Source organism: Crinia signifera, chromosome 1 (assembly GCF_055691185.1).
Source record: "Crinia signifera chromosome 1, ASM5569118v1, whole genome shotgun sequence".
NCBI classification, from domain to species: Eukaryota; Metazoa; Chordata; class Amphibia; order Anura; family Myobatrachidae; genus Crinia; species Crinia signifera.
In genome coordinates, this window is record NC_139217.1 from 108,734,268 (window position 1) to 108,750,776 (window position 16,509).

Consider the following 16,509-nt stretch of genomic DNA (forward strand, 5'->3'; position numbering starts at 1 on the left):
GCTGCAAAATCCAAAAATCACTCCTTCCCTTCTGAGTCCTGCCATGCACCCAACTGGTATTTTTTGGTCACATGTGAGGCATTGCCATACTCGGGAGAAATTGGGGCACAGATTTTGGGGTGCTTTTTCTCCTTCATACCTTATGAAAATGAAAAATTTTGAGCCAGAACTGCATTTTTGTGTAAAAAAATGTAATTTTTCATTTTCACTGCCCAGTTGTATCAAAATTGGTGAAACCCCTGGGGGTTTGAAATGTACACTATACCCCTAGATGAATTCCCTGAGGGGTGTAGTTTGCAAAATGGGGTCACTTGTGGGGGGGTTCCACTGTATTGGTGCTTTGGGGGTCTTGCTAATGCGACATAGCACCCACCAAAATTCCACCAGAATCTGTGCTGCAAAATCCAAATATCACTCCTTCCCTTCTGAGTCCTGCCATGCACCCAACTGGTATTTTTTGGTCACATGTGAGGCATTGCCATACTCGGGAGAAATTGGGGCACAGATTTTGGGGTGCTTTGTCTCCTTCATTCCTTGTGAAAATGAAAAATTTTGAGCCAGAACTGCATTTTTGTGTAAAAAATTTAATTTTTCATTTTCACTGCCCAGTTGTATCAAAATTGGTGAAACCCCTGGGGGTTTGAAATGTACACTATACCCCTAGATGAATTCCCTGAGGGGTGTAGTTTGCAAAATGGGGTCACTTGTGGGGGGGTTCCACTGTATTGGTGCTTTGGGGGTCTTGCTAATGCGACATAGCACCCACCAACATTCCACCAGAATCTGTGCTGCAAAATCCAAATATCACTCCTTCCCTTCTGAGTCCTGCCATTTTTTGGTCACACATGAGGCATTGCCGTACTCGGGAGAAATTGGGGCACAGATTTTGGGGTGCTTTGTCTCCTTCATTCCTTGTGAAAATGAAAAATTTTGAGCCAGAACTGCATTTTTGTGTAAAAAATTTAATTTTTCATTTTCACTGCCCAGTTGTACCACAATTGGTGAAACCCCTGGGGGTTTGAAATGTACATTATACCCCTAGATGAATTCCCAGAGGGGTGTAGTTTGCAAAATGGGGTCACTTGTGGGGGGCTTCCACTGTATTGGTGCTTCGGGGGTCTTGCTAATGCGACATAGCACCCACCATTCATTCCACCAGAATCTGAGCTGCAAAATCCAAAAATCACTCCTTCCCTTCTGAGTCCTGCCATGCACCCAACTGGTATTTTTTGGTCACATGTGAGGCATTGCCATACTCGGGAGAAATTGGGGCACAGATTTTGGGGTGCTTTTTCTCCTTCATACCTTATGAAAATGAAAAATTTTGAGCCAGAACTGCATTTTTGTGTAAAAAAATTTAATTTTTCATTTTCACTGCCCAGTTGTATCAAAATTGGTGAAACCCCTGGGGGTTTGAAATGTACACTATACCCCTAGATGAATTCCCTGAGGGGTGTAGTTTGCAAAATGGGGTCACTTGTGGGGGGCTTCCACTGTATTGGTGCTTTGGGGGTTTTGCTAATGCGACATAGCAACCACCAACATTCCACCAGAATCTGTGCTGCAAAATCCAAAAATCACTCCTACCCTTCTGAGTCCTGCCATGCACCCAAATGGTATTTTTTGGTCACATGTGAGGCATTGCCGTACTCGGGAGAAATTGGGGCACAGATTTTGGGGTGCATTGTCTCCTTCATTCCTTGTTAAAATGAAAAATTTTGAGCCAGAACTGCATTTTTGTGTAAAAAAATTTAATTTTTCATTTTCACAGCCCAGTTGTATCAAAATTGGTGAAACCCCTGGGGGTTTGAAATGTACACTATACTCCTAGATGAATTCCCTGAGGGGTGTAGTTTGCAAAATGGGGTCACTTGTGGGGGGGTTCCACTGTATTGGTGCTTGGGGGGTCTTGCTAATGCGACATAGCACCCACCAACATTCCACCAGAATCTGAGCTGCAAAATCCAAAAATCACTCCTTCCCTTCTGAGTCCTGCCATGCACCCAAATGGTATTTTTTGGTCACATGTGAGGCATTGCCGTACTCGGGAGAAATTGGGGCACAGATTTTGGGGTGCTTTGTCTCCTTCATTCCTTGTGAAAATGAAAAATTTTGAGCCAGAACTGCATTTTTGTGTAAAAAATGTAATTTTTCATTTTCACTGCCCAGTTGTACCACAATTGGTGAAACCCCTGGGGGTTTGAAATGTACACTATACCCCTAGATGAATTCCCTGAGGGGTGTAGTTTGCAAAATGGGGTCACTTGTGGGGGGGTTCCTAAATTTTAGCATCTTATGGTGCCTAGAAACCTACATGGTGCCTAAAAAATAATCTCATAAAAAGGAGGCTCCAAAATCAAGTAGGTGCTCCTTCTATTATGAAGCCTGTGGTTTGGTCAACGTGCACACTAGGGCCACATATAGGATATTTATGAAAACAAAAGAATTGGGGGAATCAATTTTTAGTCACATTTCTCTAGTAAAATCTACTGTGTTCCTTAGAAAAATGTATTAAAATTGCAAATCTGCAAAAAAAATGAAATTTTGAAATTTCACCTACACTTTGTTTTAATTCCTGTGAAACACCTAAAGGGTTAACAAACTTCCAAAATGCTGTTTTGAATACTGTGAGGGGTGCAGTTTTTTAAATGGCATCATTTATGGGGGTGTCTCACATACAAGTCCCTCAAAGTCACATCAGAACTGAACTGGTCCCTAAAAAAATCAGTGTTTGAAATTTTCTTGAAAATTTGAGAATTTGCTATTCATATTGTAAGCCTCCTAGTGTCCAAAAAAATTAAAAGGAAGTTGAAATAATGATGGAAACATAAAGTAGACATATGGTCTATGTTAGTTATTAACTATTTTGAGTGGTATGATTATTTGTCTCACAAGCAGAAAATTTAACATTTTGCAAATTGCTAAATTTTCCATTTTTTTTACGACATTTTGGTATTTTTCACAAAAAAACACAGACTGTATCGACCCAAATTTACCAATAATTTGAAGTACAATGTGTCACGAGAAAACAATCTCAAAATCACTGGGATAAGTAAAAGCAAAAAAAAGTTATCCCCACTTAAGTGATACATGTCAGATTTGAAAAAAAGGGCTCTGTCAGGAAGGCAAAAACTGGCTGTGTCAGGAAGGGGTTAAAGTAACTTAGAAATTCAGATTTTTTTATTCAGATGTGTGCGGCAGAGATTTGGCTACACCTATGAGTATGCCGATCAATGAATAACTGTGAGATAGAGGTGAGCTTTATAATTTGCCAGCCCTGAAAACAACCTAAAAAAAAGCACACAACCTTATGGGGCCAACAGACAGGTTATTTCAGGGTATTTATTTAAGCAATCTCACTACATCGCTTACAAATTTAAATGCCCCAACATCGCTCTATGTGTAGGGGCATGCTGGATAAATCTACTTAATCGCTGGTCCTGACAGGTCACTGTTAGACCACCGGCCCTGACAGATCGCTTAGCACACAGTGCTGATACCTCACTGTGCAGTGCTGTGTGCTGAGCAATTTTGCTGAGTGATCTGAGTGATCTACGTTGCTCAGATCGCTCAGCAATATCGCGTTGTGTGTAGGTCCCTTTAGTCCCTTTGTATTACTATTGTTATTCTTTATGTATCTGAATACCCTGTCATTTATGATCAGCATAGCGTTCAGTGTTTATTTGACATTACACGTTATGTGTAGTATGTAGTGGCAGTTACCTGAAAATACTAATAACATACAAAACTGTCAGCTGTATGTAGCTATCACTATGAACAGAGGCAGGAATTTGAGCAGAGTAACATCCCACATAGAAAACAGTAACATATACAAATGACACAACTGTCCATCTGAATAACAAAATAAAGAGCGATGGCAGCCACAGTGCATATTGGTCATACTACAGGGCAAAGTAAATTCAGCTGTCCCTGGTGTTATGTAGATGTAAACATAAGCATTGCCCTCCTTTCAAAAAATATCTTAATGGATTAAAATTTCATAGCGCACGTTAGATGCTGTTAAATATGAATACATGCTTTAAATTTTAATCAAAAATCAGAATAGCACTACATAGGATGTGACAGTGACGCTCCCCAGATGTCTGAGGCCTGTGGGGAGAAGAGGGTGCAGTAATGCCACTTAAGCAGCGCATTTGTGTGCCCAGAACTGTAATGAAATGTGAAAAGATTGCTTCTTCTCTTTCTGTGTCGGAGAGAGTTTTTGTCACATCACTTTGCAACCGGACAAGTAAATTTCGTGCCACGCCAGAATCCAAATTTTCCTTGGCATTGTGGTTTTTGGTTGCTATAACAAGGTCACTTTTTAAACAGCCTTCTGCTCTGAAAGTGGCCAATAGGTGCGTCCTTCAGGGTTAATGGAAAAGCTTTCAAATAATGGACATTTTGTGCAATTACAAAGAACCCCAAGTTTGTAATTATGTTCAATAGATGGTATGATTTTAATTACAGTTGGTTAGTACTAGTATCCCCTTTAAATTATTTGTGTTATTTAAAAACATAATTTGCTCCTTCTGTCCACAAATCTTCTGTAAAAGGTAGAAAAAAAACACACATATTGGTCAATCAAATGGGGTGGGATTTTGCAAATTGATTTTGCACCATCTCATGTACATATACTGTGCAACCGAGAAATGCGAGATAAACAATAAACAATGCCGGTTTGCAGAACTCACAGAAAAGTTTTCTACCAGAGGTGATCTGGCATGAAAAAGTGCGGAAGTCTTCTGAACCACAAAAAAGTTGCAAATGATATAGTTGAATATATAGAAGCAAAGAATTGCAGGTTTTTAAATGTTCTCAAATTGTTGATTTTTTTGTCCTGTAAAAATGACAGCCAGCAAGTGTTTTTCAGAAAATGAAAGACTATATAGCATTTGGGTGTACAGATAAAAGTCTCATAGTATAAAGTGATTTCCAAAGTTTTTATACTAGATTGAATAGGTTTGAAAAAACTTTGCAAATTCAAAAATCCTTATACCATCAATGCAACTCCTCAATGTACCAGTTCCAAATCATTTAACCTATTATTGATTTGTAGATACATTCTCCTGAGACATTACAAATTGTATTGGTCATCATGGGCCTTATTCTGGTTGATTTGGTTGGATGCGTATTTTCGGACAGGAACCGAGTGTTCTTAGCCCTGCCTTCCGTACGGATCGCTCACACTGTCCGAATGCGGTAAGACGCCCACCGAACAGACCGCGAGTGGATTTTTCATACGAGCACCTCCTCCTCCATCTCTGGGAACCTCCCCATCATTCGATGGTCGCCGACCATCGAATGCTGGACCAAGTGGTCAGGCAGCACCGAGTGCTCCAGAGTACTCGGGCATTTCTCCGTGCAAAAGCAGGGATATGGGCGGGCAGCTGGCATCCGGCTATGTCATATGTCCGCCCCCACACGTGCATCACGGCCGCATTACCATACGTACGCCCAGCGTTTTCATGGGAACGCCCATGAAATGCGGGGCGTACGCATATGGTAATGAGGCCAAACAGTCCTTCACGCCCCTCTCCACCCCCTGTTCGGATTGCTCCGTTGGATCGTTTTCTGTACAGAATTCATGCCGTATTCGGACGTGCGCGGTGTTCGCACATGCGCAGATACGCCTCTGCACATGCGCAAACACCAACCATTGGCCGTCCGTCCACAATCGGAGCCATCCGACTCAACCAGAATAACCCCCATTATACCATTAAAACCCCTCCAATTACATTATTATTCATTTTTCTGGGTGTGCGAACAAAAAAATGGCATATTTGAAGGGGAGACTGGATTGCAAGTGAGTAACTGGATTGTAAATTCAATGTATAGCATGACCTTGCTGTGAAAACATCTTGCACAAGCCTCCTCGCACCTAATGTAGGGTACACACCAGGATGATTTGGCCCAGAATGAGCCAATTTAGATACAATCTCGACTGATTGTATGTAAATTGGCCATATTTTGGGCCATTTCGCTGCCATTTTGATGCGATCCCAATCTGATGCGCGGCCACGCGGGTCGTTAGGTCTTTTCTGAGATCCTACCTGCAGCAGGTAGGATCTGAGAAACAACCATTTTAGTGGGTGCGGGTCGCGATTCGCTATCACATCAGGTGGGTTTTCTGTGCGGGTCGGCGGCGGGTTATAAAGTTATAATGTTCAGCAAAAAATTCTATATACTTTACAAAGAAAGCTTTTCATTTTCTTTTGTAGCATCAAACAAATCATAAAAAAAACAGTCAAAAAGACATATAAATATATAAAAATTGGGATACTATATGAATTGAAGCACACAGGAGGAACGTACTGCCCTGTATGCATTTTGTCATTTTTGCCCTTAAAAATGTATAGCTCAAGGGCTGCAATTACTGTTAGCCAGAGCATGCTGGCATCTGTGGACTGAGAGGTAGCATTTTCCTTTCACAACTTGTGAATGGCTTTCGTTGGCAAAGAATTAGAGTGTGACAGAGTTGTGTAAATGTTTAATTAACTTACTGCATGGAACATGATTTATTTTTGAAAATAACACTGGTTTCTGCTCTGTCACAGGTCAATCAAATATTCCATGTAATACGCAAAGGAACACGCAAGGACCAGTTTTAGTACAGTAAATCCGACTGTAACAATACACTGGAAATTAAGTGATGTCAATAAAAGTCCCTAGATAATCTATCTACCTCTCTCTCTCTCTTTATATATATATATATATATATATATATATATATATATATATACATATATATATATATATATAAAATGCTATATTCTGGTCTGTTATTCCCATGATTCAGTGTGAGAATTTTACCCCTATTGTCATGTTGCGGTCATAGTGCCTGTACACTGATTGCAGATGGAGGTGTAGGTGATTGGGTTGGTATGGCAGACAGAGATTGGGCCTACTGGGGAGGAGGAGGCTGTGGGGACCTGTAGGTGGGACCCTAAATAGTGCTGGGGAGCTTGCATATGTCACAGTAAATAACAGATTCAGCGGGATGCATTTGGCAGGTTGACAGTCACTATTGGTCAACAGGCCGTACAGATGGAGCCACGCTTGTCCATACGGCCTGGCGCCCCATAGCTTTCCATCTCGGTGCAACGCTCAATGAGATTGGGATGTGCCTTCATGTGAGGCATTTTCGCACCCTATTCGCAGCAATGGGTTTCGCATGCGTGTGATATGCTCGCCCGAGACAAAGAATTATGGCGCACTGGCTGTATGAACAGGCATGGCTCCACCTGTAGATCGACACATGAATAAGGTCTACATATCATAGATCCACATGGTCAAAATGTCAATAAAAGTAACAAGTTGAATTGAAAAAGGTCAACATTGGTTTGTCACTGGATTTGTACATACTTTACTATTGAAGTGGACATAGAGTTAGATTATAATAGTGTGCCGAGCGTAGCGAGCCACCACGCCCAAGTGAGGGGACGTGGTACATTTATATGGTGTCCAAAATGTGAAACAATCATGAAAACGTGAACAACTAACGTTGACCTTTCTCATGTGTCGACCTTTTGACCATGTCAACCTAAGGCATGTCGACCTTTTTCAATGTGTCAACCTATGGCCTTTCGACCAATATTGGTGGACCTATTGACTGTCGACCTTATGACTGATTCAGCATGGTACCTGAAGATCTTCTTCTGATGATGATTCTTATGAAGTTTTATTATGTTTAAACTAGTCGTCTGAGGATGAATTAAACTGTATTACACTTCTGGAATCCAGAATATCCGCATCTAATGTGACTTTACCCTCTGTGCAATTTGATGCCTCTGGCACACAATGATACTGTTGGTAGATCTTTATGGAAACACAATACATCACTATAGCTTGCGGTGGTCTGTGCTGGAATATATGTTCTATCCACTCACTATTATTTGTACAATGAAATTCATAAGTGGAAAAAAAAATCATCTAATAGACATATCCCGGTACTTGTTTCCTAGAACGGCCACAATCGGGAGTAATCGTGTACCTTAACTTAAGGTACACGATTAACGCGATGGACCCGATTTCCTTTGAAATCAGGTCCATTTTGCCGGCAAAGGCAAAATCGCGTTGATCGCGATGGACCCGATTTTGCCATAGGGTTCAATGTTAAAATATTTTTAACATTGTAATCGCGTTCATCGTGTCGGTCTTGTGCTATTATAATGGCACAAGATGCGATGGACGCGATTAAGCACATTTTACATAGCTAACAATGGGAAATGGGCCAATATGGCCCATTTGTCATTGTATATGCCCCCGTCATGCCTATAAATTAATGCCCCCCATTGTGAGCGGCACCCCACGATTGACGCCAACCCGAAGCGTGGCGAGCGTAGCGAGCCCGCGAGGGGCGGCGGTACGCGTCCTCCAACCTTTTTTATACCCCTACTATCCACGTCGGTGTGGAGTTGAGAATATAAAGTGTGGCGAGCGCAGCGAGCCACCGAGCCCGAAGCGTGGGGAGTGCAGCGAGCCCCTCGAGGGGACGTGTATACCTGTGAAGTAATGCTCGCCACGCTTCGGGCTCGGTGGCTCGCTGCGCTCGCCACACTTTATATTCTCAACTCCACACCGACGTGGATAGTAGGGGTATAAAAAAGGTTGGAGGACGCGTACCGCCGCCCCTCGCGTGGCTGCGCCGACGTGGATAGTAGGGGTATGAAAAGGTCAGAGGACGCGTACCGCCGCCCCTCGCGGACTCGCTACGCTCGCCACGCTTCGGGTTGACGTCAATCGTGGGGTGGCGTTCACAATGGGGCCATTTGAGCCATCAGGGGGGTTAAAATTGGGGTCTGGGGACAATTTTACATTGAATCCAATGTAAAATAGGGTCCCAGGGACCCTATTCACATTTGATTCAATGTAAAAATCGGGTCCATCGCATCAGTCGCATCGCATGCGATTTGCTCGCATGTGATGCGATCGACGCGATTTTTCCGACCCGATCAAAATCGGTGTGGCCATTCTAGGAAACAAGTACCCATATCCCTAATATAAATCGCTGTCAATATTTGGAAACAGTGGCATATATATTTATCTATTCACTTATTTATTTACAGTTTCTTATATAGCGCAGCAGATTCCGTTGCGCTTTATAATGAATTAAAATAGTTGATTTCCACAGTGCCTGTATCTAGGGCAAGACCAAAGTACCAATATTCCATATATATATATATATATATATATATATATATATATATTTTTTATATAAATATATATATTTTTTTTTTTTTACACAAATAAAATAAATGAGTCACTACTTGTATTACTTTCCATGTTTAAATAAGTTTTTTTTTCAGAAATAAAACTACATGCCGTTGTCTAAAATGTAACCAATGTCTATATGTGTAGTTATACATTGACATAATTCTAAAGCATTGTAAAATACTTAAGGTGTGTACACACTTGTACAATCTAGACTATATTACTATTTAGACTATATATACAATTTAGACTATCTGCATACAATTTAGACTATTTAGTGCAGATCTGCACTATATAGTCTATGCAGCCAAGACTTTCTGGCTGCGATACGGAAGCGCGCATCGGGATCGCAAAGGTTAAAACCTGTGCGATCTGCATGCAATCCAGATGAGATTTTGACTATATAGTCAAAATCTCATGCACATTGTACAAGTGTGCACACACCATTACAGTGTGGGCTGTATAAATAACTGGCAGTAATAATAATAATAATAATAATAATAATAATAATAATAATAATAATAATAATAGATACTGCTATGGGTCTCTTTACAAACATTATATATGGATTCAATTCAGTTGCAATGAATAATCAAAAATGTAGTGTTTTCATAAACTGCAATGCCACAGTAAGCGACACAGCCACTGAAAATGAATGGGGATGTGATAAGTGGGAAAGCACTGTCATGTGTAAATGTAAAACTGGACTGTAAATAGGACATGGTGCTCCAAATTACAGAAGAAAACATTATTTCCAAGTAAACTGTATATAACACATATCTGATTTTTTTACATGTGCAACTACTTCACATGACAGTAACATCCAGGAGCCTTTGTAGGAGGGAGAGTACCAATCATAAATGTGAAATAGATTTGTAATTCAAATAAAACAATGTTTCACCTACTGAGAATAAAAGATTTAAAAAAAAAATTGGTCTTTGAAGTACATATAATCTTCATTTCACTCCCTGTAACAACAGTATACTGTACATAGTGTAAATGGTTTGCTTTATAAATATGGCAGTATGTATAATATATATTACATTTATATGTATATATATAGTTGAATTAATTGAATGAAAGTCATTCCCTTTAAACTGAGCATTCTTAAAATTGTACTTTTAAGATCTGAACCTTTAAGAAAACATGTGATGTGTAGGATTGTGCCTAAAAAGTTAATTGTGGAGGCAAAATTTTAATTGTGATGTTCTCCTAGTATTAAACTTTTAACACTTGAGTTCCCAGATCAGGAAGAATTGAAAGTTCAAAATTACAAAAAAGTGTTTTTTTTTTTTTGTTTTTTTTTTACACACTACCCACATAGAAAATATAAAATGATCTGAGTATAGCCCTAAATGACAATACTTTTGTTATGGAAATATAAAAATTGGCACTGTTTAAGTAAAGGAACCATCTGGTCTTGTGGCAGTGAACCCTCCCTGGTAATTAGCCATATACACAATTATAAACATCTGGAAACAAACATTTCCTAATGTAACACTTCCCATAAAACCAATATTGATCCTTGAAAATCATTAGCCAAACCTGAGTTACTAAAACTCAAAGTGACACTTCCTAGGCATCCATGTCTCACTGAACCGTCCTCTCCCCATCAGGATCATATCTGACTTCTCTGGGCTTGTTAGGCAAACATTGTCCAATCTATATGGTTATCAAATCCATGGAGTTATCTATGATCTTCATGTTTACCTGAGAGGTTAAACATACTCTGCCTCTCACCCTGCAACCTCCAAATCTATTAGTCTGGACTGTACCCACAGCATGCGAGAAGACATTCTTCATATACAGTAGTATCTACAGCATGACTGTATGTCAGTGTCAGTCAGTTATATACATATTATAATTGTCCTTTAAATCACTAGACGACTGAATTACCTACTTCTGGCTTAAGACCCAGCTGGCTGTGTAATCAACCTTGCTTTGCCCACAGGTCTAAGCTATGTATAGCCACATGGATAGCCACTAGTATAAGCAATGCGTTTTACAGTTACAGTGTAGTATAATAATACGAATGTAATATCATGATAAGAAAGGGTGACAGGTGTATTGTAAATCAGCCCTGTGTGTTTGCAGTGCTGTTCATTATACTTTCATCAGTCTTCCAATACAAATAACTTAAATACCAACATTGACTTATTTTACACTACTACTACTAATAATAATAATAGCAATAACAACAGCAGTATTAGGAATAATAATAATATTAGTTTTTGTATCGCTAATAATAAAAGTGAATTGGATTGCCTGGCCATGATATGGAATTCATGATACAGGTAACTTCTGCCGTTTCCCAGGGTAACTAGTAACATCAGCTCCCGGTTCCTCTTAACAGCAGAAAGTTAAGTCAATTATATCAGCAGAGTTCCCCTGAATGTATTACAGTGGTGTATTTACCCCACAGAACAGTGACAAGAGTTTAGCATTTTGGAGATCTGTTGTCAGTTGCTATTAAGATCAAGATTAATGCAAATTGAGCAAAAGCGTTTCCCAATTCTCCCATGCGACAGAATACATTAAAACATGACTGCGAGTAATTAAGCCCCACACAAGGTGCAGTACACATGTTATTATTACACCAACACAAGGAAACTGAACTTGGTTAAATAAATAACTGAACTGCCTATAGAAATAGCACAGGCTGGTTATGGAGTCATCCTTATGACTGTAAGCTTATAAGTGTTTGTCTACTGATAATTAGCATATAAATAAACACATCGTCCTGTTCCCAAACGGGAGCCTCAGCTATGCCAGGCACTAGCACACCTGTATCAGACGCCGGAGGAATGCACAGCAGGACAGCAGTGATCTTACCTTTCTATATATAGAGAAGTATATATAGGTTATTGTGGACATCAGGGGCAGAGGCTGCAGTAACTGGCGATCCTCCGGCATTTCCAAGGCGTTACTGGAGGCTCAGTGCACTATACAGTGTGTTCTGTCCGATGGTTCCATACAGCAGCCAGGTATGGTACAGTGCACCTACTGTACCCGGGCTATATCACACTGCACATCGGTGTGTGGCCAATACACAGTCCTGTAACTCAATTACACAAAGCTTATTAATCACAACCATTATCACCCTAATTAACAGGACTCATCTGTTACTCTTATACAAAGGGTTTATCAGTGTAAAGAGGTTTATATGATGGACTAGACGTGCAGTCATTAATAAAAGATTGGCTGGCAATTTATAACACACACACACACACACACACACACACACACACACACACACACACACACACACACACACACACACACACACACACACACACACACACACACACACACACACACACACACACACACACACACACACACTCTGTATAACAGACTATAGGACCTCTCATTTCCCTTCCACTATTATGAAAACTAATAAATTCGTCAAGGCGAATTAAGCACACAAATCAGATGAGGCTCAGCAGATTACAGCAGATTACATATTGAAGCACTGTGTCTCCCCAGCCTAAATGAAATTTCAATGTAATAATTCCTGCCTGGCCCGGCCATAATTTGCTTAGAGATGTTGTTCTTCGCGGTGCTCGGCGCTATTCGCACAATAATTAAATGATCCTCAAGCGCTTAACTTTGATTTATTTCATTTCATGGAGACGGCGACAGTGAGAGCTGTACTCTGCAATTCTGGGATTTCCTTCTAATAAGCGCCTGTGCTGGGACTGTGTGTGTACAGCGCTGGGGGCGCACCCTGCTGCACCCCCAAACTTATGGAGACTGGGAGGAATGCGCCCAGCAGTGCGCTACTCCTGCGCCAGCAATCGGACGGGTTACCTATTAGGATCCCATGCTGCAGCTGTGAGCTGGCCATGTCTGGGGCAGCAGGTGCCTCTTGTACATTAACCCCTGCACCTACATTGGACTGCAGCTCCCATGGCATATTTCCAATTGTTCCTCAGCTGTCAGGGCAGAAAGTGGCCGTTCTGAGGCTGTGTTCCCTGGGGCCGGTGCCTGTGATCTTAGGAACATCACACACTACTGCACTTTATGTTACTTCATTGCGTTTATGACTGTGAGGCTCACTGTGACGCTATATGCAGGAGGGACCGATGAGTAGAACCTTGCTGGGGTGCATGCCAGAGGCAGGTGTGTGTGTGTGTGTGTGTGTGTGTGTGTGGGGGGGGGGGGTGCCTGGCAATGCCAGAGTACCCACGCCTGGCATGTGGCTATCAATCTGCTATCACACACACACACACACACACACACACACACACACACACACCTGTGTGTGACACTGGGGTGCATAGTAACAGCCCATCATTAGTAAGTGCACAGCACACTCCTGCTGCGCTCAGTGTCATAATGTAAATGGATCAAAGATACAATAGTCACAAATAATAACAATAGTAAAGAAAAAAAAGAAGTGTAGGATATTTAATGATAAACAAGATATCAATGAAAAATAGGAGGTAGGGAACCACACACCCGTCTATTGTTACACACACCAGTACTACTTTCCCAGACAGTGCTTATCCATCTTCCACTTACATGGACATACACACACACACACACACACACACACACACACACATACACACATACACACACATGCACTGCTGTCCAATCACAGACGAGCCGAACCCATGGAAGACAGAGGCAGGATGTGCCCTGCATCCAATCCTCACTGATTCCTCCTCATCTCATAGACTACCTGCCAGGCCAAGGTGTGCAGCAGGAGCACCAGCATCATCAGCACCAGCAGCAGCCGGATAGCACAGGGCAGGCTAGGGACTGATACAGGAATACTCAGTGACAAGTGATGAGCTCAATGACAGAGTTCCTGTGGGGTATGTAGACAAGGGTGCATGGCATCACGGTGTAGTAGTGTCAGAGTATCACAGTGCCGTAGTGTCAGAGCATCACAGTGCAGTAGTGTCAGAGCATCACAGTGCCGTAGTGTCAGAGCATCACAGTGCAGTAGTGTCAGAGCATCACAGTGCAGTAGTGTCAGAGCATCACAGTGCAGTAGTGTCAGAGCATCACAGTGCAGTAATAGTGTGAGGGCGTCACAGTGTAAGGGTGAGGGTGCAGAGCAGGGCTGGCCTGGGACACATGGCTCTTGTCCCCAAAGTGCCTGCTGCCTCCCCTCTGCTTGCAGCGACTGCATTGCCCAGTGCTCAGGAATATCTTGTTCTTGCTGTCCTATGAAAGATTAATAGCAGGAGAGAGGGAGACCCTGGATGGGAGGAGTAATAGTGGCAGAGAAAGGGAAATATTAGAATACCGTGTATTTATTCTCAGGGGGGAGGAGGAGGATAGGCAAAGCCAGGCTACTCACAGGGACATTGGCAGAGACAAAAGCTCTTTGCATTGGAGGGAGTGAGAGAGGACAGGAGGGAAGCTGCTGCTGCTGCTGCCCCAGCCTGGAACCGCGGCAGATTTGAAGCCCTGAGCCTGCCTGTAGTCCGGAGGGTCCCCGGCACCCCGTGTGCCGCACCGCCAGCATGATGATGATGTCCCTGAGCAGCAAGCAGCACTTCAGCATGGCCCACGGCAGCCTGCAGGACGAGTCCAAGTACTCTGCCTCCCCGCACACGTCCTCCTCCCAGGCCAGCAGCTCCCCCAGTGTCACCAGCATCGCCAGGGGCAGCTCCGGGGCAGGAGGCGGCTCGGAGGCGATGAGAAGAGCCTGTCTCCCCACCCCGCCGGTATGTACTATGCCTGTTCTGTGCTGTATATTGATGTATTCCCCGCTCCTGCTCTCCTATGAATTTTTATGACCTGGGACGTTGCCTGTGTGTGGGTGAGGTGTGTATGTGAGGTGTGTGTGTGTATGTGAGGTGTGAGGGTATGTGAGGTGTGAGGTGTGTGGGTCCCCCCTCTCCCAGCATTTGTTAGCATTCTGTGTAAAGTTGTAGCCGGTATTCCCAGCAGACAGTAATGTGCGCCTTCTACCTGACATTGCAGAGCAATATATTCGGGGGTCTGGATGAGAGCCTGCTGGCCCGAGCAGAAGCCCTGGCTGCTGTGGACATCGTGTCTCAGTGCAAGAGCCAGCACCACCACCACCACCACACGCCCCACCACAGCCCCTTCAAGCCGGACGCGACCTACCACACCATGAACACCATCCCCTGCACCTCCGCCTCCTCCTCCTCCTCGGTGCCCATCTCCCACCCGTCCGGCCACCACCACCACCACCATCATCACCACCACCAGCCCCTGGAAGGGGAGCTCCTGGACCACATCACCCCGGGGCTGAGCCTGGGAGCCATGACGGGACCGGACGGCTCAGTGGTGTCCACCCCGGCTCACCCGCACATGTCCGGCATGAACCCCATGCACCAGGCGGCGCTCAGCATGGCCCATGCCCACGGGCTGCCCTCCCACATGGGCTGCATGAGCGACGTGGACGCCGATCCCAGGGACTTGGAAGCCTTCGCCGAGCGCTTCAAGCAGAGGAGGATCAAGCTGGGGGTGACCCAGGCGGACGTGGGCGCTGCCCTAGCCAACCTGAAGATCCCCGGGGTGGGTTCCCTCAGCCAGAGCACCATCTGCAGGTTCGAGTCCCTCACCCTGTCCCACAACAACATGATCGCCCTCAAACCCATCCTGCAAGCCTGGCTGGAGGAGGCGGAGAAGTCCCACCGGGAGAAGCTCACTAAGCCCGAGCTCTTCAACGGAGCCGAGAAGAAGAGGAAGCGCACGTCCATCGCCGCCCCGGAGAAGCGCTCCCTGGAGGCCTACTTCGCCATCCAGCCGCGGCCATCCTCCGAAAAGATCGCCGCCATCGCCGAGAAGCTGGACCTGAAAAAGAACGTGGTCCGGGTCTGGTTCTGCAACCAGAGGCAGAAGCAGAAAAGGATGAAATACTCTGCCGGGATCTAGGCGGCTCTGGGGGATTTTACAGAATTTTTTCTAACGATTTTAAAAGTTTTTTTTTCTTTTTGTAAAACCTATATAAATATATATATATATAGATGTACATATACTGTACACCTCCATCTGTGTGTATGTGAGTGACACTGGCACCTGCCAGCAGGACTAACAGGGATGATCCTGCCTTCATTATGTGTCTATGGCAGGAACTAACTAATGTCATGCTGACTACAAGTCTGCTGTCAGTTTTGTAATTGGACCAGGACTAAGCACAAGTAAGAAATGTTTTTATTATTTGCCCGGTTAAATTTACAACTATTTTTAAGAGAAATAAAGTTTTCGGGGGTAAAGGGACTGATAGGGTAAATGCTGGGGACTCGATTCGGCAAAGTGTTACATCAGATGTATTTTGTTTCGTTCTGAAAATCATTTACAATCGAA

At 43.3% G+C, this 16,509-nt stretch overlaps 2 protein-coding genes across 2 annotated transcripts in view; one reads left to right on the plus strand and one right to left on the minus strand.

Moving 5' to 3' along the window:
* The window catches only part of SLC10A7 (solute carrier family 10 member 7), a 240,436-nt gene extending 228,324 nt beyond the window's left edge, over nucleotides 1-12,112 (minus strand). The window contains exon 1 of the mRNA XM_083171239.1: nucleotides 12,046-12,112. The gene's annotated coding sequence lies outside the window, so the exon portion shown is untranslated. The remainder of the gene's footprint in view (nucleotides 1-12,045) is intronic.
* Nucleotides 12,113-13,845: 1,733 nt separating this feature from the next.
* Nucleotides 13,846-16,509, plus strand: part of POU4F2 (POU class 4 homeobox 2) — a 3,616-nt gene continuing 952 nt past the window's right edge. Inside the window, exons 1-2 of the mRNA XM_083171251.1 lie at nucleotides 13,846-14,897; nucleotides 15,157-16,509. The exon at nucleotides 15,157-16,509 is cut by the window's right edge and continues 952 nt beyond it. Of these exons, the coding sequence (XP_083027377.1) occupies nucleotides 14,694-14,897; nucleotides 15,157-16,077 (1,125 nt within the window). The 5' untranslated portion in view covers nucleotides 13,846-14,693 and the 3' untranslated portion in view covers nucleotides 16,078-16,509. The remainder of the gene's footprint in view (nucleotides 14,898-15,156) is intronic.